Source organism: Phyllostomus hastatus, unplaced genomic scaffold (assembly GCF_019186645.2).
Source record: "Phyllostomus hastatus isolate PE091 unplaced genomic scaffold, TTU_PhHast_1.1 phas_scaffold_1066, whole genome shotgun sequence".
Taxonomy (NCBI): Eukaryota; Metazoa; Chordata; class Mammalia; order Chiroptera; family Phyllostomidae; genus Phyllostomus; species Phyllostomus hastatus.
This window is the reverse complement of record NW_025334004.1, coordinates 933,850-961,231: the sequence shown is the minus strand read 5'-3', so window position 1 is coordinate 961,231 and position 27,382 is coordinate 933,850. Positions and strand designations below refer to the sequence as shown.

Here is a 27,382-nt window from a genome sequence, read left to right as displayed (position 1 = left end):
TGGATAGATGGATGGCAGGAAGTAGGGAGAGAAGGAAGGAGGGGAGGGAGGGAGGAAGAAAGGAGCAAGAAAGGGAGGAAGGAAAGAAGGAAGGAAGGGTGGGAGGAAGGGAGGAAGAAAGAAGGGAAAAGGAGAGAGGACAAGAGGAAGGGAAAGAAGAATAAAACTAACCATGTAAATGCATTTTGAATTAGGAAAGAAGATTTGGATGCTTTGTTCAACCCACAATCTAGGGGCAGAGAAAAAATAATGCAATACATATCTGATGGAGTGATATGACTGTTCTGCTCTACAGATTGAAATACTAGACAGCTGTGACTATATGGTTGCAAGACAAGATAGATTTCTCAATTTTGTGACTAAGAATGAACATAGCAACTGGTGGTTATGAGAATAGTGCTGTAGCCACACATAGTTAAAACTAGGTACCTTAATTAATATTATTTCATTAAAACATTATTTAATTAGCAGGTTATTTGCTGTATGATCTTTAAAATCTATCAAATGACATGATGTTAAAATACAGGGCATAATATTTATTGAGCATTTTCTTTTGCACTATTTTTAGGTGGGGTTAAAGACTACAGAAGTTACTGATGAATCACTGAATAATTGGCTGCAGTTTAGATTTCATTTTTGTTAGTGCCAAGAAAACAATTAATTAATCACTTGGGCCTGATGAGCTTGTCTGCTCTTCGGAGGTAGTTGCTCAAAATCACATGAATGGAAGGGAGTAACAGGGCAATGGTTTTGTTTGTTTGTTTGTTTTGTTTTTAATACAACAATGGACTTGCTGTTAAGTGAATGTGAGTTCATGTCTATGTTGTTACCCAATTAGGATGGTTAAGGCAAGTAAGCCTGCATGAAAACACTCTTTGTCCACAGCCTTTGAACTGGCAAGGATAGAAACGTCCAGTGTCAGAAGGATAACATGATCAGTGGCAGGTACATGGACACTGGGAAGAGGTGAACTTGATTTAAAATCCAGATCTGCTACTATGTAACTGTTATGACTACCCCAGGTAGATCCTTGAATCTCTCTCAGGTGCAGTCTCCTCATCTGTTTAGGTGGAGGCAGACTTCGTCTGTGAAGAGACAGACAGTGCGTATTCTAGGCTTTGAAAACCACATACAGTCTCTGCCACAAATGCTTTTTTTGTTATTTTTGCTTCTTTTATTTTTAAGTCTTTACCAATGCAAAACCCATTCACAACTTGAGAATTATACAAAAACAAGCTGCTGGCTAGCCCAGGGACACAGTTTTCTGACATCACATGATTGCAGTACTTCAAGGGTTCACTTTTAGCAGCGAGAGCTTGGCACAGAGAAGCACCCAATAATTGTAGATTCTCCCAAGCATTAATGAAGCTAAACGTTTTGGTAGCTCCAAAATAGCCACTACAGATTTTAAAAGGACCCTATTCTGTTCCCATTTGTACCTCATGGTTTTTAGCTGTAAATTCAAGGTAATAGTTCAGGTGTATGGCTGCCTGCCTTCCTAGTATTTCCTGGGCAGTAGGTACTCAATTAAGGATTGTTTACTGATATAAGGACAATACTTAGTACACCAGCATCCCAGCATTCACATGGAAGTGGCTCTGAATGGAGCGTGTAGGTGAAATAAAAGAGTTCTACAGGACCCAGAACATGAAGGACAACTGAAGAACAGATTTCCAAACATCCCCTATCTGTCAGTTACTGTCCTGTAAACTGAAATATGGGTGAATTGAGTTTATTGAGTATAGGGAATAATGAGAGTAATTCAGTGGTATGCGTCAGGGAAGACTTCTTGGCACTATTACCACTAACTTTATCTAAATATTTTTCTTCTTACAATCATCTAGGAAGGATTTAATGCTTTTTCCTAGTAATTCACTTTAGTCTCTAACAGCAAAAAAAATCCTAGACAACTGGGGAGCACATTGTCCATGCTTTCCTCCTGCTAAGCCTGTTTTTATATAGGTTTTTATATAAGTTTAATGTGGCAAAACAATCTGTTGAATTTTTAAAGATATTTGTATACTTGATATATAGCCATTTATAATTTCTGCAGTTCTTACCCAGGTAGCCTCATTTCTGGCTCCTCTTTTTGCTCCTACAGTTTCAGCCATTGTGAATTACTTGTTCTTTACCAAGATTTTCTCATGCTTTTTTACACACTGTTCCTGGTAGTATGACTACCTTACTTTCTTGTTCATAAATTTCTACATGCACATTTGTTCTTATCTGAAGAAGAAGGCATCACTTCTTCTCATACCTTTCCACAATCCTCTCTACCATTGGTCCATTGCCTCTGCCTCTCACCTCCGTTAGAGCGGGCACATTTCCATGTGATTCTGTGTCAGTCTCTTCAGCCCCCTACACACTCTGACAATGCTGCATTCTCTCTATTATAGCTGTCAGTAATCTGTCTTACCTGCTAGATAGTACTGTGTTGGAGGGCAAGTATTTTGTTCTTTATCCCCTTTCATACCCATCACCTAATATAGCACCTGGTTCAGAGTCTATATTCAGAAACTTTATTTAGGGTTGCCAGATTAAATACAAAACAATGGTTAAATTTGAGTTTTAGATAAGCAATTAATATTTTCATTGTAAGTACATTATTACATGGGGGCACATTTAAAGTGAGAAAAAAGTCTTTATTGTATATCTGAAATTCAAGTTAAAATGAGCGCCCTATATTTTTATTTGCTAAATCTAGCAACCTTTCTTTATTGTATGAATGAGTGAATAAATGAATGAATGAATAATATTCCTTTCTGAATTGTAGCATGAAGCCATTTTAATTAATTTCTGCAGGTTTAAGGTTCAAGAGTAAACCACAGCAGAAAAATTTATTAATGTAATTTAATATCTCTGATTGTCCTTTGAAGCATGTTTTTTATATTATAAACAGAGGTATTTATTATGCAGAAATGACCATTAATCCTTGAGCATTTTATAATAAAATAAGTAATAATAGTAAACAAGAGTGATTAGAATCTATTGGGGTTAATTGTGGTATAATTATAACAATGAAATAAAAAATAATAATAGCATTATATATTTTTTGAGTGATTTTAGTACTCAGACACTGATCTAGGTGCTTTTTATATATTTCATTGCTTATTCTTTATGAAATTGGCCCTACTAAATACTATTATTTCCCAATTTTTTCCCCAAGAAAACTGATAAGCAGACATCTTACTCAAGATGACACAGTTAATTAATGGCACACCTGGTATTTGAACCTAGATGAAGTAACTCTTGAACCTGTTCTTCTAATTGCTATGCTCTACTCTTTCAATGCAAAGATTTACCATGACTTAATATATGTGGTTAATGTACCTTGTGTGAATAAACTATGAAAAATTTTAAGAGAAAAATTATTCCCCAATTACTAGTAGACATGTTACAATACAACCTCAAAGAATTATTAAATATAAAAATATTAATTACTAGATGCATACATGGGTATCTACATTAAAAGTTTTATTTGTACACATACAATTGGCAGCTAAACATGTTGAGAGATCTAAAGAGCCACCCTAAAAATTGCAAAGGGCGTTAAGAAGCAGATGTCCCTTCTGAAAAAATACCTTCCTTAGCTTGTCACCTAGTTCCTATAACTGCCGCCTGGGAAAGTGGGGCAAAAGGCAGGGCTGTAAGTGACACTGGCTGATACTGTGCCATTTGTTTTTACTTGCTCTGCCTGCCAGGTTGGTATGTCTTCAGTGTAGTCGGAGTAGGCCAGTGTAAGTTGGCTCCAGCCCTGCTAGCCCGGGACAACTCTGGGGCAAGGGTTAATGGGTGGCCCAGGTGTGGACAGCAGCTAGCATGCAGTCAACATGGAAGAGGCCTTTTAGGAGAGTAAATGACATCAACAACCACACTACCCACACATTGCTTGTAAGAGTCAATTTCTATGATTACATGTACAGAATTTACTTTAAAAATATTTATTTTATGACAAGTAATTCAAGTGTATAATATGAAATTTAAAAACTTCATTTGACCTTTAATCACACATTCTCTTCCATGAGGGTGATTATTTTTTCTAATGCATCCCAAAGATATCCATATATTTTGATATATATTTATTAGTTTGTGTGTGTATTCTACATAAGTGAGAGCATGCACTCATGGTCCTGCTCCATGGTCTTCCCACTGGAGGTATCCTGGAGATCAAGTACATGTAGGTTTTCTTTCATTATTTTAATATACTCTAATATTACCATGTATTTATTGTGCAAAATTTTATTTTATCAATCCCACATTTATAGTTACATTTCCAACTTTGTTAGTACATGTTTTCAACTTTGTATATGCTATAGTAATATTCTTTTGATGCCATTATTTTCCAAAAAAAGTGTGAGCATTTATGTATGATAAATAACTGCAAGACAATTTTAATAAATAGTGCTGAATGATTGTACGAAGCTGAATTATCTGCAAAGGTTGTACTAGATTATATTTCTACATGCCTTTGCACATCTCTCAGTGTGAGATGAGAGATATTTTCATGTTGCAAAACCATTTTTTCATGGTCTATGAACTGTTTTTAGTATTTACTTATTTTTTAAATGAGGTGTTTTAAAAATATTTTATTGACTTATAAAAACTCCTTCATAATAAAAAGTTAGCTTTCAAATATTTATACATAAAAACTGTAAAGTATTTTAAAATCATTTGAAACCATGTATAATTTAAATCGTAGGGACAGGACATGTAGGGTATGTCTAGTATACCAAAATTATTGGCAAAAATTCATTGACATATTTAGTATGTCCAATACCCTATTTACTTTCTCTAACTAACACCAACTATAGGAGTTTGTATTGTATGCAGTGATTTGGATTTAGCACTCTTTATTCAAATTTGCCTTGTGTATACATAACCATGAAGAATAGATAGAATATTAGATGCACTGAGTTCTAAAATCACTAAAGCAATGTATTTATTCAACTAATGCAGGATAGGAAATATTTGATGAGCAAGTAACAATAAAAAATAGGTCTTTTACAGTTTAACTCTATCTAGAATTTAAAATTCTGGATAGTCCTCTTCCCTAAAAATAGCCCAATTAAAATCTAAATTTTAATTATCAAAATACGTTTTTATAGACCTTTTAAAAAAGATTTTATTTATTTATTTTTTAGAGAAGGGAAAGGAGTGAGAAAGAGAGGGAGAGAAATGTCAAAGTGGGGTTTCCTCTTATGCACCCCTCACTGGGGAACCAGCCTGCAACCCAGGCATGTGACCTGACTGGGAATCAAACTGATGACCCTTTGTTTCACAGGCCGACACTCAATCAGTGAGCCACAACAGCCAGGGGAGTTTTATAGACATTTTTACATTGTTCTTGACATCTAATTATGAGAATATATTATTTCAAATGAATGTGTCTGATTTCTATGGGATAATTCATTTCATGTCACATTAAAAATATGAATATGAAAATCAGTGCCATATATGCCACTTATATATTCATCACAGTTATGGGCTTACAATATCCTTTTCTATCTAAAGAAATATGCTTGGATTTGTATAAATTGTCTCAGAAGCATTGAAAACCTTAATAATCACAACTTTTAAAAACTGTCCATGTTGGCCCAGATGGGTAGCTCAGTTGGTTAGAACCTCATCCTTATATGTAAAGGTTGCAGGTTCAATCCTTGGTCAGGGCACATACAAGATTCAACCAATGAACGTATAAATTAAGTGGAACAATAAGTCAATGTTTCTCTCCTTTCCTCTTTCTCTCCAAAATCAATCAATAAAAAAAAAATTAAGTGTCCATGTTGGCAAAATTCTAACTAATTCCAGAGGACAATAGAGCAGAGATTTCAGTCACCATTTCACATGCAAAAAATGAAAGGGAGGGTTGGGCATTTTCTCAAGGTCACACACTAAGTTGGTAATAGAACAAGAAATAGAAGATGCTCCTCTGACATGTGGCCTAGAAATCTTTACAGGAGAGAACATCCTCCTGGCTCACAAGCACTTTGGGTAACCTTTGAAATATGTGACCATGCAACTTAACATTCATTTCAAACATGCATCACTGAGGTTTACTAGTACATGAGTTCCAGTCATCATTCCAACATGCTGCCTTTTCTCTATTTTAAAGATAGGGGAAGTTGAAGAATTAATATTCAGCTCTATGAAGTGTAGAACAAACAAAGAAAAAGGAAAAGTCAATGCATTATTTTGTTCTTTAAAGTCCTCATGACCCACGAGACACCCATGAAATAATTTATCTATTTATTAATTTCCCCTGCTCCTACAATTCAAACTTTTTTGGCCAATTACATTGCAAAGTTACATGAAGACCCTCTGAAAAGTAAAATAAGCCATGAGATTTATCTTAATCCAGATTACTTTATGGAGTATGGATCAGAGAAGGGGAAACATAGAATTAAGAGGAAAGTGAGTATTTGATTTTAGTAAATGAACTGGTTATCTATTATGTTGTACTCCAGGTTTGATCTTTAACATTACAATTATAGAGTAACATTAGTTTTCCTTTTTATCTTAAAATATCTCTAAATCATTTAGAGAAAGACCAAATAGGCCCCTAAAAACTGGCATTATAATATTTAAATATGTACTTCCAAACAACTAATAAAATAACAGAATAAATGGGAATAGTATGTTCTACTCTTCATAGAATATACTCTGGGGAAACAGTCTTTACATCTGGAAACTTTGCCAAACAGTTTAATGTTTGAAGCCAGAGCACAGTGTAAATACCATTCATACTCTAGCAGTAACAACAGCCACTACAACAAAACGAGGATTCAGAATTTCTTCAGTGTTATTTTTTTATGCTAATTATGATGGAATATAGAGCGAAGGATCTTTAAAGGCTTAGGTAGAAGAGCAAAAGCCATCAATCACATCACCACTCAGAGGAATGAGTGCATTAAATTGAGGAGTTTGGAAGCAGTATGGATAACTGTTGAACTGTTGAATCTCTGTTAAGCTAGTGTCCCAAAGGGAGCACAGCAGAAAAGAAAGAGTGGTGTATCTTTATGCAATTGCTTTTTTCTCCCCTTTCACTTTTACTAATTCCATGTATGAGACTTGAACCAAATGAAACTGCCAATAAATGGTCATTTTTTAAGGTGAAAAAAAATGACAATTTTATTTGGTTCAACTAATGAATGTCTATGTTTATATCCTTGAAGCATGCCACAGAATGTGAAGTTTACATGTCACATAAAAATTCTATCATACCACCAATGCAGCAAGAGAATGTAAAAAAAGAAGTGCAAACTGATTACTTTGAAATCCATTACTCTCTTTTTACTTATTGTGATGTTCCATGGGTATACTTCCAAGAAGACTTTCATTCTCTCAGCAAGTGAACTGATACCATAAATGGAGATACTCACCAATGCTACAAAGAAGAATAAACTTTGGAGTTAATTTATATGTAACACTAATAATCATTCTGCCCAGAGAAAAAATGGTCACCTTAAGGTCACTTGATGAGTCCACATTACTAATGAGAAACCAGAGACTGCCTCGGGTAAACTCCAGAAAGTAGATCTGCACTCAATTCTATGTAAATCATGACATGATATATTTTAATATGTTTGATAATACATTGGCTTTTATGCATTTGCTTTTTCATTACTCCTATATTCTAAATTGGAAGATTCTAAAGGGCAGAGATCATATTCTCTGTTTATATATGCTCTTTCATATACAAATGGCTGTATAGTAACATTTATTTTAAAAAATGAAAAGGCCATCAGTGTTTTAAAATCATTTATATAAAATTATTTCCTTGATGCTTTATTTTATTTTGGCATACAAGTTGTTTCCCAAATTGAGTGTAAGCTTTTCGACTAATTGTTAAGAATCTATGTGGTAAGGAATGGCTCACTTAGACAATCCTTTTTTAAAATAAATATTTGAGGAGCCTCTAGACCCTGAATGATGTGGCCCTGTCTTCCTCTGTGGCATCTCCTGGTCCTTGCCTGCTTTTCCTCAATCCCTGAATTCCAACCTTCTTGTTTTACAATAAGCAGTTTTCTACCTCAGGGATATTGCATATGTTATACATTTTAGCAAATGCATCTTGTGACTCATCTTGCTAACCTAAATTATTCATCCTTCAGGGTTTAGTTCCTAATGTCCTCAAAAAGATTTACTGACCTCTGAATTGCCATTAGAGGTGCTCCCTAATATCTCTGATTGCATGCAGCTGGATCAGTATTTTCAAGTATATATCTGCATACTAACTTAACATCTGTCTCCTCTAGACCTCAGGGTTCAGGCTTTCAAAATATAACAGACATCAGTAAACATGTTTTAAAATAATTATTGACTTACTATTATATCCACGATACATATAAATAGTTAAGAATGATAAAGTGTTTGAAGGATTATTAACCTCAGTTATCTCTTGGCATCTGGTGTTACAGTATTTTTCTGTTTCTCACTATCACTCTTTTTAAACTATCTTATTCTGTAATTAAATGTAGACATTTTATGGGATTTTTTTTTTCTCTAAAAATGCTATTGAAAGAAAGCAAAACAGAACAAGGACAAAAAATCAAAAAAATCAAAATAGAACAAAGTATTAGAAAATAACTAAATATGCTCTTGAGAGTTCATGGAAATTTGCCTGTATGAACATTTGAATTGGTGTCAAAAGTTGTCAGAGGAGTCATCTGCATGCACACGGGCATGGAGATGGCAGCTGGCATATTTTAAAGGTACGTTGATTTGTCCAAACTGCAGTAGGGGATAATCTGTAAGAGTCCATATAGTGCCTGAAAAGGTGCAACTTTTCTCTTTTGAATGTTTCTTTTGAAAGCTCTCATGCAAAGAGTTCATATGACTACATTCATATTTGAAAACGTGCAAGTGAGATATGGATTAGAAAAGGAAGGAGTAGAGGCAGTGAGATCAGTAATGAGGCCAGGTTAGCATTCCAGAGCAGAGATGGTGCAGCCCAGAACAGTGGCTGTGGAAATGCAAAAGAAGCAGAGATGTATGAGTAAGAGAAAAGGCAAAGACTGAGCCAATATGATCAAACACATACAGTGGTGGAGAGAGAAAAGTAGAAAATGCATCTAATCTTTTAAGCCTAAGTGAATGCAGGAATGATGGTGTCATTTACCGAGATAAGGGAACTCAAAGAGAAAAGTGGTGTAGAAGTTAAGAGAAAGTGAGTTAGGTTTGAATTAGAGGTTGCAGTGGAACTTCCAGACAGGGGTGTCTGGTAGGAGAGAGGTAAATGTTAGAGGTTTAGACTTAGAAGTCACTAGTATAAATCCCATAGTTGATGCCATAGGATTATGTGAGATTACCCTCATAAGAAAAATAAAAGCAATATGAAAGAAGACCAAAGAGAGAATTTTGGAGAAATACCTAGATTTCAGTGAACTAGGGAAGAGGTGGTCAAGAAAATAAATCGAGGAAGTGATGTCAGAAATGAATTGGGAGACTGATATTATTATAGAAACCTGGGGAAGGAGGTTTCATGAGAAAAGTATATTCAAAAAGGTCACATGCTTCCTGGATGTTAGAGGACCTAAAAATGATGATAATGATGATGGTGATGATGATGACAATGACAATGACAACAACGATGGTAGACAAGCTATCATTTATTGGTTGCTTACTCCGTGCCAAGCTTGGTTAGAAGACACGTATTTATTTGCATGCATTAATTCAGTTTGCATTTTGCATGTGTGTTCTATTAGAATATGGGGGGTATGTTGGAATAACTTTATCACTAAATAAAAAGTAGGTTGGTGAATGGCCTGAAACAACTTATTCTTCAAGAACGCTTATTGGCTCTGGGACCAGACTTACAAATTCCGCAGTTGAATTTGCCATAAATTCTACAATTCTAGTACCTGATTAATTCAAAGTACAATTTCACTCTAAGTGGCCTTTTGATACTTCTCATATCTTATTAATTTTAAATATCCTACTTTTTCTTGTAAGATTGCCTTTGATTTTGAGATGGAGAGGCTTTATTTTGTCCTATGTGGTCCAGACTTAACTGTGAACATCAAACTGTTGCATTTGACTGGGAATGAAGGGCTCTGACCCATGGATTATCTTAAGTTCCTAGGCATCTGGAGTAGTGCCAGAAGGCTGGCACCAAGGGAATGCTAAGACTCTGTTTATGACAGTCACACTACTCTAAAGCTGCAAGGGAGAGCCCTTGCTCAAACAGAAACCCTACATGAACTACAGTCTACTTTGGCCTCATGCACTCTGTCTTCCCCTGAGATATCAATCAACAACTGAGCTCTCTACCAGCCATGAGGCACAAGAGAATTGCTTCAGAACAAGAAGAGTCCATGTTAAAGCCTTGCTATGGATTATTCAGATATTGACAGTGATTCTACTTTGGGATACAGCGATGATGAAGATTCCAGTGATGAAGTTCAAAGGATATCAGAGTCAGTGCACAGAAAATTGTTATTTGCAAATATTTTTGATATCTTTTATGTTCTATAGTTTCATTGAAAGGAATGCCTAACTCAACCAAAAATACTTAAAAAGTGAACAAATCTAAACTGCATAGCTTTGACAGTAATTATTTATTAATCAATAGCAACTTTGTGAAATATCTGTTGATCTGCCAAATAGTAGCTACTTCTGTGGAGGCACATGCTTATTAATTGCTATGCTGTAATCAACTAATACTGGTACAGAAATTAATGAATAAGAGATTTTATTTTTAAAGACAATGTACATGCTAGGCCTGGATGGTTATATAGGTATATGGACATTTACTTGCTATAAAGAAGTGTGTTGAGTATCCAGAGGCATTATGTGTTTGGTGAAAGGTTTTAATTAAATATATTATACATTGTCTTATAACTGTAGTTATAAAACTGTCTCATGCTCAATGTGTTTTTCAAAGTCTCGTATATTTGTTTATTAGAAATTATCAAATACCTTGATCTGCCAAAAACTAAAATTGAAAATCTGTTTTTAAAAATGACATCATCTCCCTTTTTGTTCTCTTTTCCTGTGTCTAAACCCATATTATGTGAAACCCTGCTAAGTTGGCAGATGTTCTGTGGGAAATAGTATCATAACAGCTATATATGAAGAGAGATAAGTTTAATAACAACATGGAGTTATTAGGACCTTTGTTTTATATGAGTATGCAATACTTTATATCTGAATCCAAATGATATTTGCTTTTGCCATGGTCCTTTGGTCTATAAAGGAAATAAGCATACACGGTAAGTCTCAGTATTGTCAGCTTATATGACTAGTATTCTCTCACTAGAAATTTCTATTGCCCCACATACTGTAGGGGATTAGTATGTGTTGATACTAGGTAAAATAGTATATGGTCTTTCATAGGAGCAGGCTCTCTGAGTATACAGGGATAGCTTTTAGACACCTCATACACTGGCATATGGCATTAAGCACTTTTATAATAGAGACACAATGACAACATAATGGCAACATGAGTTTGGCATTAAATGAACTTGGCATTGAATAATTTGCAATTTTTATGTAGCATTATTATAAAGCAACACAGCAGGGCTAGAAGAGAGTAACAGATAGGAATTCTAATAGTTTGGAAACCAAAATGGTTTATTGAATTAGCTTTGCAATTGGGCAATCATTAATATATCAAAGCTATTTTTATTAACAGTTAAACATATTTTTATAATGATTGACAGAGAGATATGACTACTTACTACTCAGAAGTTATTCTGCATTAAAATTAATTTAGAACTGTTAGGCAATTAAAGTGAGACAGCAGAGTGTATCAACAGTGGACTGTTGTGGAAAAAAACACGGACTTCGGAGCCAGCCAGATCTTTTTTCAAATTCCAGGACTGCAGCTCACTAGCTATGTCTGACTTGGGATGTGTTACCTAACCTTTATCCCCAGAGGAAATCTGAGATCAAATGCCCACTTTCTGTTAAATACATGAAATAATACTGGTGTGAATTGTTTAATGTAGTTCCTGATATACACTAGATTCTCATTAATTGGCAAATATGGTAATCTCCTTTTTAATATGTTATCTCCTCTATGTTATGTATCTCTTCTATTTTGATATATGTCACTTCACTAGGCACAAAGCCTGATTGTAGGCTACAACTTACAAATTTTCCTTTTTAAAATATTTTTAAGTTTTTTGACTATGTTACTCTTCTGAACTTTGATTTTTTCCCCATCTACATTTTAAAATGTCTATGTATATTTTGTTGTAAGAAAATTGCATTCATTTTTACAAAGTATATCCAATGCAGGCCAGATAATATGATGAAATTTTAAAATATTAAAAATTGGCAATGAAATTATTTTAAAAACTTACATGCACAGAAAGTACTACCAAAAGGAAGCATTGTTTTATACATATTATATTCTGAAAGACTGTAAGCAGTTTCTAAATTTCCAAGGTGGAAATATGTTTTAGGGAAAGTTAGATTTAGTGTGATATTCTCTATAAAACCATGATAGTTTGTTTTTGTTTTTTACACTTGCAGTGGTTATATATAATTTATGCTGCCATAAGCCACCTTTTTAGAAACAAGACATTCACACAATTTATGAAAGACCTGATAGGTATTACTGACATGTACTACTTGTTTCCACTTCACCAAAAATTCCCACTCAGAAACTGATAATGGACTTGAAAATATACTGTCCACTTCTATGGAGCAAAAAGAAAAGCCACACTTTGTTCTTGGGTAGGAATGCTTCATAAAACACAGCGCTTCCTGAGGACAGACCTGACAGTATTGCCGATGAGAAGAATTAGAAGTCATATACAGCAGAACACGTTAATCACTATGTGCCCGGCATTGTGATAAATGTATTTCTGATTATCTCATTTAATGCCACAGAGTGGGTGGGCATTCTTACCATCTGCATTTTTACAGATGAGAAAGGCTAGGCTTTCCAATAGCCTGTAGCTTCTCTTTTAAAACCAAGATGGTGTGACTTGTTTAAGAGTTAAAGCCTGAGCTCTGCTGTAGCACCTGAGGGCCACGACTGAGGTGCCTGGGCCATCCCTGTACCTGGCGCCTCCTGAGCACGTCCTAAGTGCCAGACCTTTAGGATAAAATGGGTAGCAAATCTAGCCTTGGCAAATCTAACTCTTCTGTGGTTTAGTTGGATGAACATGGGGTCATTAAACACATAATTGTATAAATTATAAACGGTGATAGGTCGTTAGATGAAGAGGTACATAGAAGAAACCTGCTCTGGTTACTTTAGATGGCATCCCTGAGGGAGGGGCCTGTGGACTGAGGTCTAAAGGATTAGCAGGGGTGAGGTGAGCCAGGCAAGGAGTTGGGGACAGATTGCTAGGCTCAGGGAGGCAGGTTAAGGGAGATGAGATGTTCAGGAATGGAAAGGAGGCCAGTTTGGCTGGAAAGTGGAGAAGGTGAGGGAGGCATTGGAAGGCTGGTACTGCGAGTTGTGGAGATGATAATAAAAATTTTTAAATTACAAGAGAACTTAGTATGGTAGGCAGATTAAAAATACACAATAATCTCCCTGGCTGGCGTAGCTCAGTGGATTGAGCACGGGCTGCGAACCAAAGTGTCGCAGGTTCGATTCCCAGTCAGGGCACATGCCTGGGTTGCAGGCCATGACCCACAACAACTGCACATTGATGTTTCTCTCTCTCTCTCTTTCTCCCTCCCTTTTCTCTCTAAAAATAAATAAATAAAATCTTTCAAAAAAAAGGAAACATTCTTCTTTAAAAAAATAATATACAATAATCAATAGTTTTTTATTTTCCTAGTAAGAAACAGAAATGGGAAAGGAATGCCACTCATAAGAGAAACTAATTATATAAAACAACTAAGAATACTGTTTTAAAATGTCAGAACCCAAGTAAAAAAGATTGAAAAATCTTATTTAAAGACAAAAGAAAACAACTAAATCTGAACAAGTGGAGAGTCATGCCATGTTTTAGTATGGAAATTAATCTAATCACCGAGTCCTTTTTCTGAAATCAATGTGCAAATGTAAATAAAACTCTACCAGAGTCCCAATGTGGATTTCTTTAGAAGAAAAATTATTTTAAAGCCTGTATGAAATATGAATATTTAAGAAAATCATCCAAGTATTTCTATAAAAGCTTTTAGTAGGAGCGAATTTGCTTTACCAAATATTAAATATGAAATAGATACTATAAAGCAACAGTGATGTAGCATCAATGAAAGAAAAAAGGTCAGTGGAAAATACAGAGTGTAGAATGATATGTGGAACTTAGTGTATTTAAAAAAACATAAGAATCCACTGGGAACATCTTTATTTTTAAGACTTATTTGTATATTCTGTCATTAGAGACATGTGATGCTTTAATTATGCTTTTTAGAATGTGTTAATACTATATTATTTTCTATGTACATATCTCTGTAATGCATTTCAAACATATTTATCATTAATTATACTAACTTAGACATTTTAATTTTATAGGAAAGAGTACATTTTCAAGTATAGCCTCATGTTTTCATGACATTGGTACCATTAAATTTTCAGTAGCTCAAAATGACATGAGAATGCTAATTTACTAACTCCACCCCTGACCACTGGATAAGACATAGATTTCAGGGCAGACTTGTAAAGGCTTAAGAGGTTAATAAATATCCCTATACTGACGAATTAAAAGATTCTAAAGAGACACTATATACAAATTTGAGTTAGTGTGAGTAAGATTTATCAAATACTCCTAAAGATCCATAAATGCTGGTGCAGATGCATAACTGTGGACTATGAATTGCCAAAAGATTAGCCTCATAAAACACATGGTCTCTAAAGTAAGGAAATAATTGAAAGAGATCAATCATTCTCCAGGTTACAGTGATAAATTCCTGTACACGGGAATTAAAGTCTCCATTTCCAAAATATATCTTTAGGTCCTTTAAAGATTTTCATCTGTCCATGTTCATGACTGTCTTTATCATTATCCAATTAATTCATTAATTCTCCCAAAAGCATAGGGAGTGATGATATAAAGTTTTGTTTCACTTGTACAAGTGAAACTTTAGAGATTGGAACTACTGAATTCTATCTGTAAGATTTGTGTGATTCATGACAAGATTAAGGCGGTTCCTCAGGAAAAAGACATTTGAAAGATGAACAAAGCTTAAACGTGGAAGTGGATAAATCAGAAGACTATACATAATTTAGTATGTTTCCTGAATTAATCACAATGAACACTTTTCTTTGATATTAAAGGTTATTTTACTTCCATTTCTTTCTATTTTTATCCAGGGAAGATGTGAGAACAGCCAACGTAATCGCTGCCGAAGCCGTGACCTGCCTTGTGATTGACAGAGAGTGAGTACATCACCTGTTGCTCACGTTGCACACCCACACAAGTGACATACCTCAGTTCTGGGAGTTAGTTAGACACCATTCTACGGAGCTGTTAATATGTGTTTTATATCTCTTTATTTTAAAATGACTTCTCTATTTGATCCTCATTTCCTGTGATTCTTGAAAGTAGCCTGCTCTGCCACTTGTGATCTTCATCAAGGTACTTAACCACTGTGTGCGTCACCCCAGGGAGTGCAGTTGTAAACTGGAGAAAAGGCAGCATTACAGCTACATTGTGAAGGTCACTGGGAACATGCCAGGAAAGCCATGTGTCCAACTCTGCCTCAGTAAGGAGATACTTAAGTGATGCTAGTGGTTTGTGTACATTATTAGAATAATAACAATAACTATAATAATAATATAATAATAGTTATACTTGTGTTATTAGAAAATGGACTATTCTTTGGTCATGGTTTAGTTAGCTCATCTTTTCTTCCATCCCCAGACTCCTATAATAGATACACTTTTAGGAAGACAGTTTTGGAGAGAGCATCAGTTCTAGCCATAGACATATATTTAGGACCATCGTAAGTTTATTCCAAGATTCCTATCCCTGTTCATTCTCTCCATTCTGGCTTGCTGTTCCCATTACTCATCACCTGAGGGCTTTATAGGTTAAACTGCAAATATCAGATTGTTGACTCGACAAGAGCATGATTGAAAAGCATGTTCACTATCTGGAAGCACTACACCAGATTTTCCATTATTTCAGTATTTACTGATAAGTTTATCAGAAAAGGGAACTACCTGACCCAAGAAGGAGGACTGTAAAACATCCGTTTCTACATGATAGGAATAGGCTGTGAGTGTCAGTGCAAAATGAAACAGATGTGATCAGCCCAAAATATTGGAAGTGAATGCTGAGCTCAGAGGAGTGTGAGTAAAGAGGGAACCCACTTGATTCTCACATCTCACATTTGGAAGCCCCTCTGTGTTGGATCTCTTGCTGCGGAGCAGGGGCAGAGCTGCAGAATGATAGTTATATCCAGAAACATCTGTGAAGTAGAGACATTTTATCTGATTCCCAGAAAGTGGAATTTCCCAGTCATTCATTCTTTCACTCAGATAACATTTTACTGAGGATTTACTATATGCAAGACATTGTTAGGGGCCCTGGGAAGCATCAATGGAGTAGCACAGATCCTGGTTCAGGGGTTAGATTCTGGTACAGTTTTGTGGCATATACATAAATAATCATCATGTAAACCAGAATGTAGAAAGGGTCAGGATACACATTTATGGGAGTCTGGAAAGGGGAGTGACTACTCCTGAGAAGAATCAGGGAAGTCTTCATGGAAAAATGGTATTATTAGGTGGACCTAGAAGTACAGGAGAGGCAATATAAATAGAGTGAACAGCATACACAATGCTCACAAAGGAACTATGAGCCATTTAAACTGGCTAGAGTGAGGCTGTGTAAAGGTAGTTGGGGGAAGTATTGGGACAAATAAGTTCATAGATATATTGGGGCTGGTTCACCAAGAACATTGAATATTGAGATAAGGGTGGCTGACAATTATATGCAGCAAAATAATGTCACTATAACACTGTATTTGGTAGGCTGATCTAAGAATGCTGCATAAGATGAATTAGAGGGAGAAGTTAAGGACAGAATATTTGGTGAGGAGTCTATAAATCCAAGTGGTCATCATGAGACCATTCATAGGAGGAATGCATGAGAATGAAGAGGTAAAATCAGAGGGCTTAATACTTGACTGAATGTGAACAGCAAGGGGAAAATTAGGGTTGTAGTCAGAGTTGAGAGGATATAGAAGGAATATGGAAGAGGAATCAGTTTGAGAGGCTCAGGTATTCCACTAGAAATATAATGAATTTGACGTACAAGTTGTGTATTCAAGAACAGATGCCCTACAGGAAGTGCAAAATGTGGGACAAAAACTTGTTAGAATTAACTTAAAATTGCTTACATGGAATTAACAGTTGAGGCCATTAGAATAGATGAAATTACCTGAACAAATAGTGAAGATAAAAGAAGTAGGTTTAGAATTTGGAGAAATTCTTACATAAGAAGATGAATAATATAAAACAGTGAAAAAAACAGATGTTAACAATCAGATCAGTGTAGGAAGCCTCAGAAGCTAAGAAGATTTTAAGAGAAAAGGGATAAAATCCAACAATGTTAAATTCAAGTGAGAAGCCAAAAGACACACAGGTTACTAAACAGCTGGGAGAAAAGTTTTAATAAAGTCATGAGAATGCAGAGGGGCATCAATGGTAATGGAAGGATACTTGACTTGGGGTGGTAAACCCACAATACAATATACAGATGATGTAGAATTGTGTACCTGAAAAATGTAGTTTTATTAACCAATGTCACCCCAATAAATTCAATAGTGTAAAGCATAAAATTTAATATAGTGAATTTTTTAAATAAATAAAATATAATGGAGTCTGAATTACAGAGTGAGTGGGCATTAAGGAAGTGAGCTCCAAGACTAAATGGTTCTTTCCTTCAAGAAATGTGCTTAAAGACAGGAAGAAATAGGGAGGGAGCATAAGGAATTAGCAGGGTCTCAGAGAATTTCCTTATGTTGGATATACACAAGTATCTAGGAGGATGAAACAAATGAAATACTACAGGGAATATTTGCTTAAAGTGGGAACACAGGAGCAGAAAGTGTAGTCAAATGGGAGAGGTCACTTGGAGAACATATCTTTATTTTTTAATTTTCTTAATATAGCAAAATAAAGGAGAGGTAAAAAATTTACAGAGGTGTAGATAAGGAAAGTTATGGATACTTAGATGGTCTTCATCCTGCCTATAAAGAATAAGCAAGAAAATCTGTTGGGGAGGAGTGAGAGTGGGCCTGGGGGTTTGCCACGTGATTGGGAGTGAATGGGTGATCATATCAGTTCAAGTCTTTATAGTCCTTTGTAACTTATGAATTTCCACACATCGAACACTTCTTCTAGACAGTGGCTAAGGTACTTTACAGAAGAGGAAAAGGAAGCCTGTAGAAGTTTAATAATGTGATAGGTTTAATGGTAAATTGTAAAGCCCAGATTAATCAAATCACAAAGAATCAAACTAGATGAGATTGTGTGAGTTATCTAGTCTAGCTCTTTCATTTTCATTCACTGAGGTTCTGAGAGATGCAGAAGTATTAAGTAGCATCACACACATCCTTTTCCCTCATCCTAATTTGCTATGTTCTCAAACCTGTCATATACAGTATACAGTGGGGAGTGCATGGGCTTTGACAAATAAAGCCCAGGACTTGAATCTTGACTGCATCATTTGATGACAATATGGGCAAGTTACTTAAAATCTAAGTCTCAGTTTCCCCATCTGAAAAAAATGATATAATACCTCAAAATTAAAAAGGAATCTGCCTTTTGACCCAGTGATCCCACTTTTGGGAACATATCCAGAAAAAACTCAAAACACTAATTCAAAAGAACATAAGTGCCCCTATGTTCATTGCAATGTTATTTACAATTGCCAAGATATGGAAGCAGCCCAAATGTCTATCAGTAGATGAGTGGATAAAACAGTTATGGAGCATTTACACAATGGGACAATACTCTGCTATAAAAAAGAAAAAATTTCACCCTTTGCGACAGCATGGATGGATGTGGAGAACATTACGCTAAATGAAATAAGCCAGTCAGAAAAAGACAAATTCCATGTGATTTCACTCATATGTGGAATCTAATGAACAAACTGAACTAATGAGCAAAACAGAGACAGACTCATAGATGGAGAGCAGGCTGACAGCTGTTGGCATGAGGGGAGGTTCGGAAGTAGAGGGACATAGAAACAAGGGGAAGGACTCATGGACATGGACAACATTACAGAGACTGCAGGGGGAGGGGGTAAAAGGGGGTTAAATAGTAAAAGGTAAAATACAATAAATTTTTTTTTAAGTACCTAAATTATAAAGTTGGTTTGAAGATCAGCTTAACATAAGGGTCCATAGACAGTACAAGATGTATAGTAAGCTCTCAATAAAGGTTTTCTTCCTATTCTTATAAAAGACATAGAAATTTCTTGGATTTAATAATTTTCCCCTATAATCAGCAAAAGTTTATGTTCAGAGATATATACAAAGAGGAAATGCTGAGTGAGGTCTAGCTTTACACATAAATACAGAGAAGATAGCTTGAGTCTAGGACTCAAGAAGTACATTTCTGTACTCTTAGTAGAAAACTCGGGCTTCCCACCAACACTGAATTCCCATCTTAACCCCCCCCCAAAAAAAATAGAAAAATTGAACTGTAACTGAAGGATCCTGTCAAAAGCCTGGAGCTGGTACCTAATTTATGGCCAATTAGTGGGGCAAACAGATGGCACAACTGTCAGCAAGAGGAGCTTCTTTGCCAAATTTACAAGTGAGGCACCGTGTTACATAGCCCATGATTAAGAGTTATCATTCCAGAGGGAGATTAAATGAACATTGTTGTAACTAATCATGCATGTCAGAAATTATTTTTAAAATGCTCATTGACAAACTAGGAAATGATAAACAGATACGTGCTTTTCTCAAAAAATATTCCTTGAGAATTGGTTTCTTGCCGTCTCATCATTATGTTACTAACTACTAACAAATTGAGAAAACAGATAAAAAAGGATATTAGTCCAGAAGAATAACCTAATTCCATTAGTAAATGTTTCGAATGTATAAAAACTGCTGGGTGTCTTTAGCATCTCTTGCTTCAGAATACATGAAGAAATAAATATAAAATTAAGTGCATTACTGTGTTTCATAATCAGTTATGGAATATTTACTTTTTCATTGGTATAAAAATGTGTTGATGAAGCTAGATGTTCAAGGATGATACTTTATTTTGTGACATTGAGCATTATTAAAGAGAATAACCTAAGTACTAGCAAATAGTAAAATTATATACATATGTCTCTCCAGGAAATTAAGTTCTGAGTTAGACTTGTAACTCTGTTGCAGCTTTACTATGTAACCTCCAAGATGTAGGCATCCTGGCTATGAAAATTTAAATACCTATGTACTGGTTGGAAAACAGTGGTTTGCATTCTGCATGTGTGCCCTCCACCACCTGCTGTCCCCATCATCTGATTCCCCTCCCAGGGCTCCCCAGACATCTTCCTGATCCAGCAACTAAAAGGTGACATCTGACAAACAGGGCAGGCTTCCATTCTGATTGGTCAGCTCCTGTGCCATACTGGCTGTTAATTATTTTGACTATCACCCCAATAATATCAGACTTAAATGATATCACCATTGGTTTCAAATGTTTGTTGTACCAAACCCATTGTTTAAATAAAATTCATTAGAAAGCAAACAGAGAAACATTTCTGGCTCCATGAGGGTAAACCTTTTAGAACACTTCCCCATCCAAATCATTCCAGGTGGTTCCTAAGTCCCTCCATGGTGACCCTTGTGTCATTGAGACAAAGTCTGGGCAACAAATACTAAGAAGTAACCTAGAGGAAGGGTGCTTTGGCATAAAAATGATGAGATTGGAAGGGAGTGTCGAATGTCAGATTATAGGACTTTGCAATTGGCCACCTTAGAAACTGAGGTATCTCTGTTGGTCAGGGAAGCCCGGGTGACTAACATTCAAGGTTTTAATCTCCTAGGGTTATAGTTGCCTCATGAGTAATAGGAATATATATACTGTATATATTTAAAAAATAGCAAGATTTACCTTGACCGGTGTGGCTCAATTGGTTGAGTATCGTCCTGCAAAGTGAAATGTCACCAGTTCGATTCCTGTGTTGTGGACCTGTCTTCTGTTGGGGTGTACATGAGAGGCAAACAATCAATGTTTCTTTCACACATCAATGATTCTCTCCCTCTCTTCCACCCTCCGTTCCCCTCCCTCTAAAAATAAATAAATAAAATCTTTAAAAATAAGAATAATAAAATAAAAAATAAACATAACAATATTCTTAAAAAATAGTAAGATTTTAGCCACCAGGCTAATTATTAGAAAGCAACTAATATGTCTGTTTTAAAAGCCATTCTTAGCTAATGTTCAGACAATGGGCTGAATTTAGCCTTTGAACTGCAGTTTGCTGACTCCCTGGAGTCATTTTTAAATAATTGATAGCCATCAGAGAGATGCAAATTAAAACCACAGTGATATACCACTGCACACTGGTGAGAATGGCTGTCATAAACAAATCAACAAACAAGTGTTGGCAAGGTTGTGGAGAAAAGGGAACTGTAGTGCACTGTTGGTGGGAATGCAGACTGGTGCAGCCACTGTGGAAAACAGTATGGAATTTCCTCAGAAAACTAAAAATGGAACTGCCTTTTGACCCAGCAATACCACTGCTGGGAATTATACCCTAAGAATCCTGAAACACTAATTCAAAAGAACCTATGCACCCTAATGTTCATAGCAGCATTATTTACAGTAGCCAAGTGCTGGAAGCAACCTAAGTGACCATCAGTAAATGAGTGGATCAAAAAACTGTGATACATTTACACAATGGAGTAGTATGCAGAAGAAAGAAAGAAGGAGATCCTATCCTTCGAGACAGCATGGATAGAATGGGAGAGCATTATGCTAAGCAAAATAATCCAGGCAGTGAAAGACAAATACCTTATGATCTCACTTATAAGTGGAACCTGACCAACTAAAGAAACAAGCAAGCAAACCAGAGACTTTGAAATAAAGAACAAACTGACAGTAACCAGGGAGGAGCAGGGAGAGGGATAATGTGGGGTAATAGAGGAAGGGCCCTCAAGGAACATATATATGGGACCGTGGACAAAGCCAAAGGGGGTAGGTTTGAGGGTGGGAGGTGGGGATGTGGGTGGTGCATGGTGGGATGAAAATGTAGACAACTGTACTTGAACAACAATTATTTTTAAAAAGGGGAAAGAAAAATAAAATAAAACCAAGAAAATTTCCAAAATAAAATGTTTATTTAAAAATAAAAAGATAAAAATAAAAATAAATAAAGAATTGAGTGCGAACACCAGTGGTCCTGTTCTGATTGTTCTCCTTCCTGTGCTTAGCCAGAATTTAAATAAAGCAAATACATAAAGAATACTGACTTGAAGTGCCCTCCAGTGTTGGCCCACCGGGTGCCATCTGTCTCCTAGCTCTCCCCTCTTGACACCCTTCCCCCCAAGTCCCCTTATCTTCTTCATCTTCCCCTTCTGTAGGCACTAATGGCCCCCCTACATGCACCACCATTTTTGTTTGTTTATTTGTTTTTGATTCTTGTATTTAACTTTACTCTTGTATTCTCTAGGACTTTACTCCAGGCTTTGAATTAATTTGGCTAGTAGCTAATTAGAGATTATGATGGTTCTCTGCCAAGAATTATTTACATTTTGATGACATACTTCCTGAAGACTGAAAAACCATGAAAAGATTTTGAATTTTTAGGTGCTAATCGAGGAAAAGGGGAGGATAGCAGGGGAAAATTTGGGGTACAGCATAATCTCTCAGGCACCATTTTAACCCTACCTACCAGGTCAGTCTCACAAAGGCCATGCATGCACCCAGTGGTGTTTGCCCCTCTAAGTGACCTGTGTCCTTGTCTTTATAAGGCTTGGCATTCTGTGTCCACATGATAGGACTACAGGGACTCCACATGTGACATTACCTGTAGCCACATTGCTTAACTGATAGGGTGATAAACTTAAAATATTTCACAGCCTCAGACTTTCCTACAGCCTAAGTTGATTTTGTTTTGGTTCCTGTTCCAGAATGAAATCTGGGGTGACCTGAGAATATTGGCAGGGTGATAACAAGAAAGCAAATGTGCCTATGAAGAGTGGTGTCAGCTGCAATTTTGGGGGGCTTTTCTTTTTATGGAACTGTTATTGATTAGTATACCTTACACAAAATAGTTATTGAGCAGAAGAGATAAAAGCCATAAGTTTGAAAGAAAGGAAGACATTATATTGATTCAGTTTAGTGGTGTGTTTGAATTATAGCATGTCCTGAGCAAGCATGATCTCACTGCAAAATAAGCACGTTTCCACTGGAAAATGAACATCTAGAGACAGTGTTTGTTGTTTCAAGTCATGGAAAGGGGTATGACGCTTTAAAATGGTAGATCCTTCTCCTGAAGTCCATAAGGAAATGATACATAATATCACTGATGGGAGAACTCATTGCAAAGGTCCAGACTCTTACTTCAGTCACCCAGCTAGAACTTACTGGTTAATGGCTGTGTGTCATCCACTCAGACATCTAGCATTTTGAGAGTGTAAAGGCAAATATGTTAATATTATTTTTATGTGTGCTGTATGTATAATTCCCAGCTTTAATCTGTTAAGTCACAGCCCCATAGAACATTCTCACAGTACTCTTTGGTCACCTACAGACCATTCAAGATTAAAGAAGTCCCTTGTCTTTAACCTATTGATGGCCCATTAATCAAATTTAGCACTTTTTTTTGTTTAAAAAACATTGTTAAAAAATTTAGATGGTGACAGAATTAGTCAGAAGGACATAGAAGATATTTAAGAAGGAGAAATAAAAGGGACCTTATAGGCCAGAGCTTGACAGATGTTTTCTATACAGGCTGAGATAGTGGACAGTTTCAGTTTTGTGGCCAATTCTTTGTCATAAAAGTTTAATTCTGCCATTGGCCCAAGGGCAATAGTTGGCTAATCCCTGGAATAATTCAGCTTTGTTTTATAGGTGAGAAAATTGAGGCCAAGAAGTGTAGGTGCACTCAAATCAGTATTTACTAAAAACTAACTAAGATAGATAGTACATTCACATCCTTATGTTCTAATACATTTGTTATGTCTTAGAATTTTAGAAAGTAATGAGACCTTGAAAAAAACCTCTTCTCTAATTGATTGTTCAAGTTGAGAAATGAGAAAGATGAATCTTGGAGGGACTATGGATTGTCCAAACTCTTCTTTTTCTTTTCTTTTTTTTTTAACTTTTAAAAAATTGTTGTTCAGGTGCAGTTGTCTCCATTTTCCCCCCACCACTCTGTCCAAACTCTTTAGTGCTAAGGATGAGATTAAAACAGAGCGGTCTTATGACATCTATTTCAGTGCTTTTTCACCTGAATCACATTATGCTGCACATTATGAAGACATAAAACTCACACATTTACTAATTCAGTGAGCACATATTAAGCATCTACTGTGTGTTACGCACTAGAATCAGAGCTGTGATTAATAGAAATGCATAAGAAGAGACAATGGACTTCAAGAAACTTAGAATCATGAAAATAAACAAATAATATATTAATATTAAAAAGTTCACCTGATAGGTAAGAATTGGTGACTTATGAATTGAGCTGAAATGTATTTGTGAATTCTACTTCTAAGAAAAAGGTATTAGTGGGTAAAAGCTTTGTGTTCCAAATGCCTCTCCAAATGGCTATCAATCTCACTACCTCAAAATCTTACATTACCGTCTGGCTAAATAATTGGAATTGCTGAATTAAAATGAAAATTTTATTACTATAATTCATTTATTTCATCGCAAATATATGGGGTCTTTACTCAGTCACTCCCCTGACCTTCTATAGTAAGTTGGGTTCTCGTGTTGCGTGCATTTCACGGCACCACCCTCTGCTTGCTATGTCATACATTTACAGCGCTTGTCTGCTTTAACTTATGAGCTACAGAAGCTCGAGGGGGACAGAACCCACGTCTGTTTTGCTCACCACTGCATCCTCAGCTCTTAGCACAGAGTCAGGAAGTACACACAGTAAGTGCTCACTAAGTACCTGTTGAAGTGAATGAATGAGTAATGGCTCTATTGGTATGGATCCAACAGAGACAGCACATAGTAATCTGAACAGGGAAACTTTATTGAAAAGAATTAGTAACTAAATAGGGGGTTGGAGTAACAAGGGATTAGCTAGTAAGAAGTACAGGGAACACTAAAGGATATACGAATAGGGGATATAAGGAGTAGTCACTAACCCTAGACCTCTGAGATACTACTCAAGGAAGACCCTTTCCTCTCCCCCTCTCCCTCTCCATCCTTTACCTTGTCCTGCTGGGACAAAGAACTAGACATATTTATGGAGCAGGGTTCCTGAAATTTCCCACTGTTGACATTTTGGGTCAAATATGTATTTTTGTAGGGTACTGTTCTGTACATTATAGGATGTTTAGCAGCGTCCTGACCTGCAACCACTAGATACCCACTCTCTGAACATTTTCACAAACCAAAACTCTCTCTGGACATTACCAAATGTCCCCTGGGGACAAAGTCACCCCAACTGAGGACACAGCCATGGCTTGCAATGGTCATGAAGTGCTATGATGCCAGATATAGAACTTGTACCAGAATTCTTCCCTGTAGGGTTCCAGGGACAGCTGTTCACAGTGAAGTATAAAGCTCCCTGAGGAGAGGTTGCTGAGGAAGCTGCTGGCTGCTGGGTGTTGCTGGCCTCCATGTACTGAAGTAGCCAGACACTGGAGAAGCTGCAAGAACCTACGAGGCACACTGGAACCAGTGTCCTTTGCTGGCAAAGTTCCAGTGCCAGCAGGCAAAAGAAAAAATTTAAATAGTCCAGATTCATTTTTACAGAGTAGTCAAAAAGGGTGAATTAAGAGCTAATCGTACAGATTCCATCCTGAGATCCAGAACTAGGAAGATAAATAGCAATGTTTTTGCCTGTCTTGGAGTAACTGCTGGTCAAGAAGGATGCAAAGAAAAATCAACATGAGAAACCATTCCAGTGTGAACAAAATACTTGGGGATAACTGAGGGTGGAGGATTGTGTTCTGCCTGTAGCATCCTAGAGGATTTACTGGGAAAAGTGATACGTGAGTCAAGTCTTTGTGCAGGGATTTTACAAGTAAAGAAGGAAAGTAAAGGCAGTTCCTGCTGAGGGGAGGGCATAAACCAAGACATAGAATTTGGAAAGGGTGTTGTACAGAAATAAGTAGACTATGGCAAAAAAAAAAAAAAAAAGAGGATATATGGGTTAAGGAACTGCACAGTCAATTAAGTCAGCTAAATAGGTGGAATGCTGGGAGATACGGTTGGAAAGAAAAGATGGAAACAGATTATAATGACATTTCCTAATATATCAAACAGAAAGAATATGGATTTTATCTTCCAGCAAGGGAGGAACCAAGAGAGGGCTGTGGCAGCTACAGTTTGTATTTATTTTTGAAGGAAGGAGGTGGATGATTGATTGCTAAGCCACAGCCCTACAGATTGTGCAATAGAGCTGAAGAGTCTAAAAGTTTCTCTAAAGCAGATTTGGGGAAATAATTCAATGTGGAAGGTAAGAGAGAAGTGTGTCTTTCTTAGAAAACTTAGTGGATGTCTATCTATAAACAGCTCAAAAGTATGGGAGATAAAATAGGTTGAGATGGAAGTAATTACTTGATTCAGTTATGGAAATTATAACTTCAAACTGCTTAAGTGGTATTCAGATATTCAGATAGAGAAGTCCATTGGCAGTTACAAATGAGTTTTCCCCCCTGACAATTAGATGATGAATGGAAATTGATGTTGGAGTTCACAGTTAATCTGTTTTAAAATATTACAGTCAGAACTTTGGTTTTGCTAATTACAATGATTGTTTTGTTTTACATCAATGAATAAATAATTCATTTTCCCCATAAATGCTTAATACTGTCTGTATATCTGTGGCTTGAATTTTTCCATTGGATGTGTTAAAAACTCTTCTGTGGAGATTTAGCAATGTCTTTGAAACTCATAAACCAGTTGTATGAATGAAAAACAAAAGCTGAGAAAACTTTGTTTCCAAATCCCAAAAATCAATCTTAATTTTTTCAGTTAAAAACTTCATATTTGAAATTCTCTTTAAAAGTCTTCTGTATGGTGTTTTTAGCTGTTTACTTGGGGAGGGGATTATAATGCTCCTTGTGTTGTAGAAATAAGATAGGGAGGAGAATATGCCATGATTAATTTCTAACAGAAGCTTAACAATCAGTTTGAAGATCAACAATGTAATTATTAAGCCCTGGATTGTGTAGCTCAGTGGATTGGGTGTGGGCTGCGAACCAAAGGGTTGCTGGTTCGATTCCCAGTCAGGGCATGTGCCTGGGTGTGGGCCAAGTCCCCATTGGGGGTCCCCAATGTGTGGTCACATCAACCACACATTGATGTTTCCCTTCCTCTCTTTCTCCCTTCCTT

General features: G+C 36.2%; 1 protein-coding gene across 3 annotated transcripts in view; it reads left to right on the top strand.

Moving 5' to 3' along the window:
- Positions 1-27,382, top strand: part of PRKG1 (protein kinase cGMP-dependent 1) — a 1,179,828-nt gene that overhangs the window by 1,016,660 nt on the left and 135,786 nt on the right. For 2 of the 3 annotated variants that reach the window (XM_045853740.1, XM_045853739.1), the window contains exon 8: positions 15,221-15,286. In XM_045853740.1, the coding sequence (XP_045709696.1) occupies positions 15,221-15,286 (66 nt within the window). Of the gene's footprint in view, positions 1-10,287; positions 10,416-15,220; positions 15,287-27,382 lie in introns of those variants that run through there. The other variant, XM_045853741.1, reaches the window with a different exon arrangement.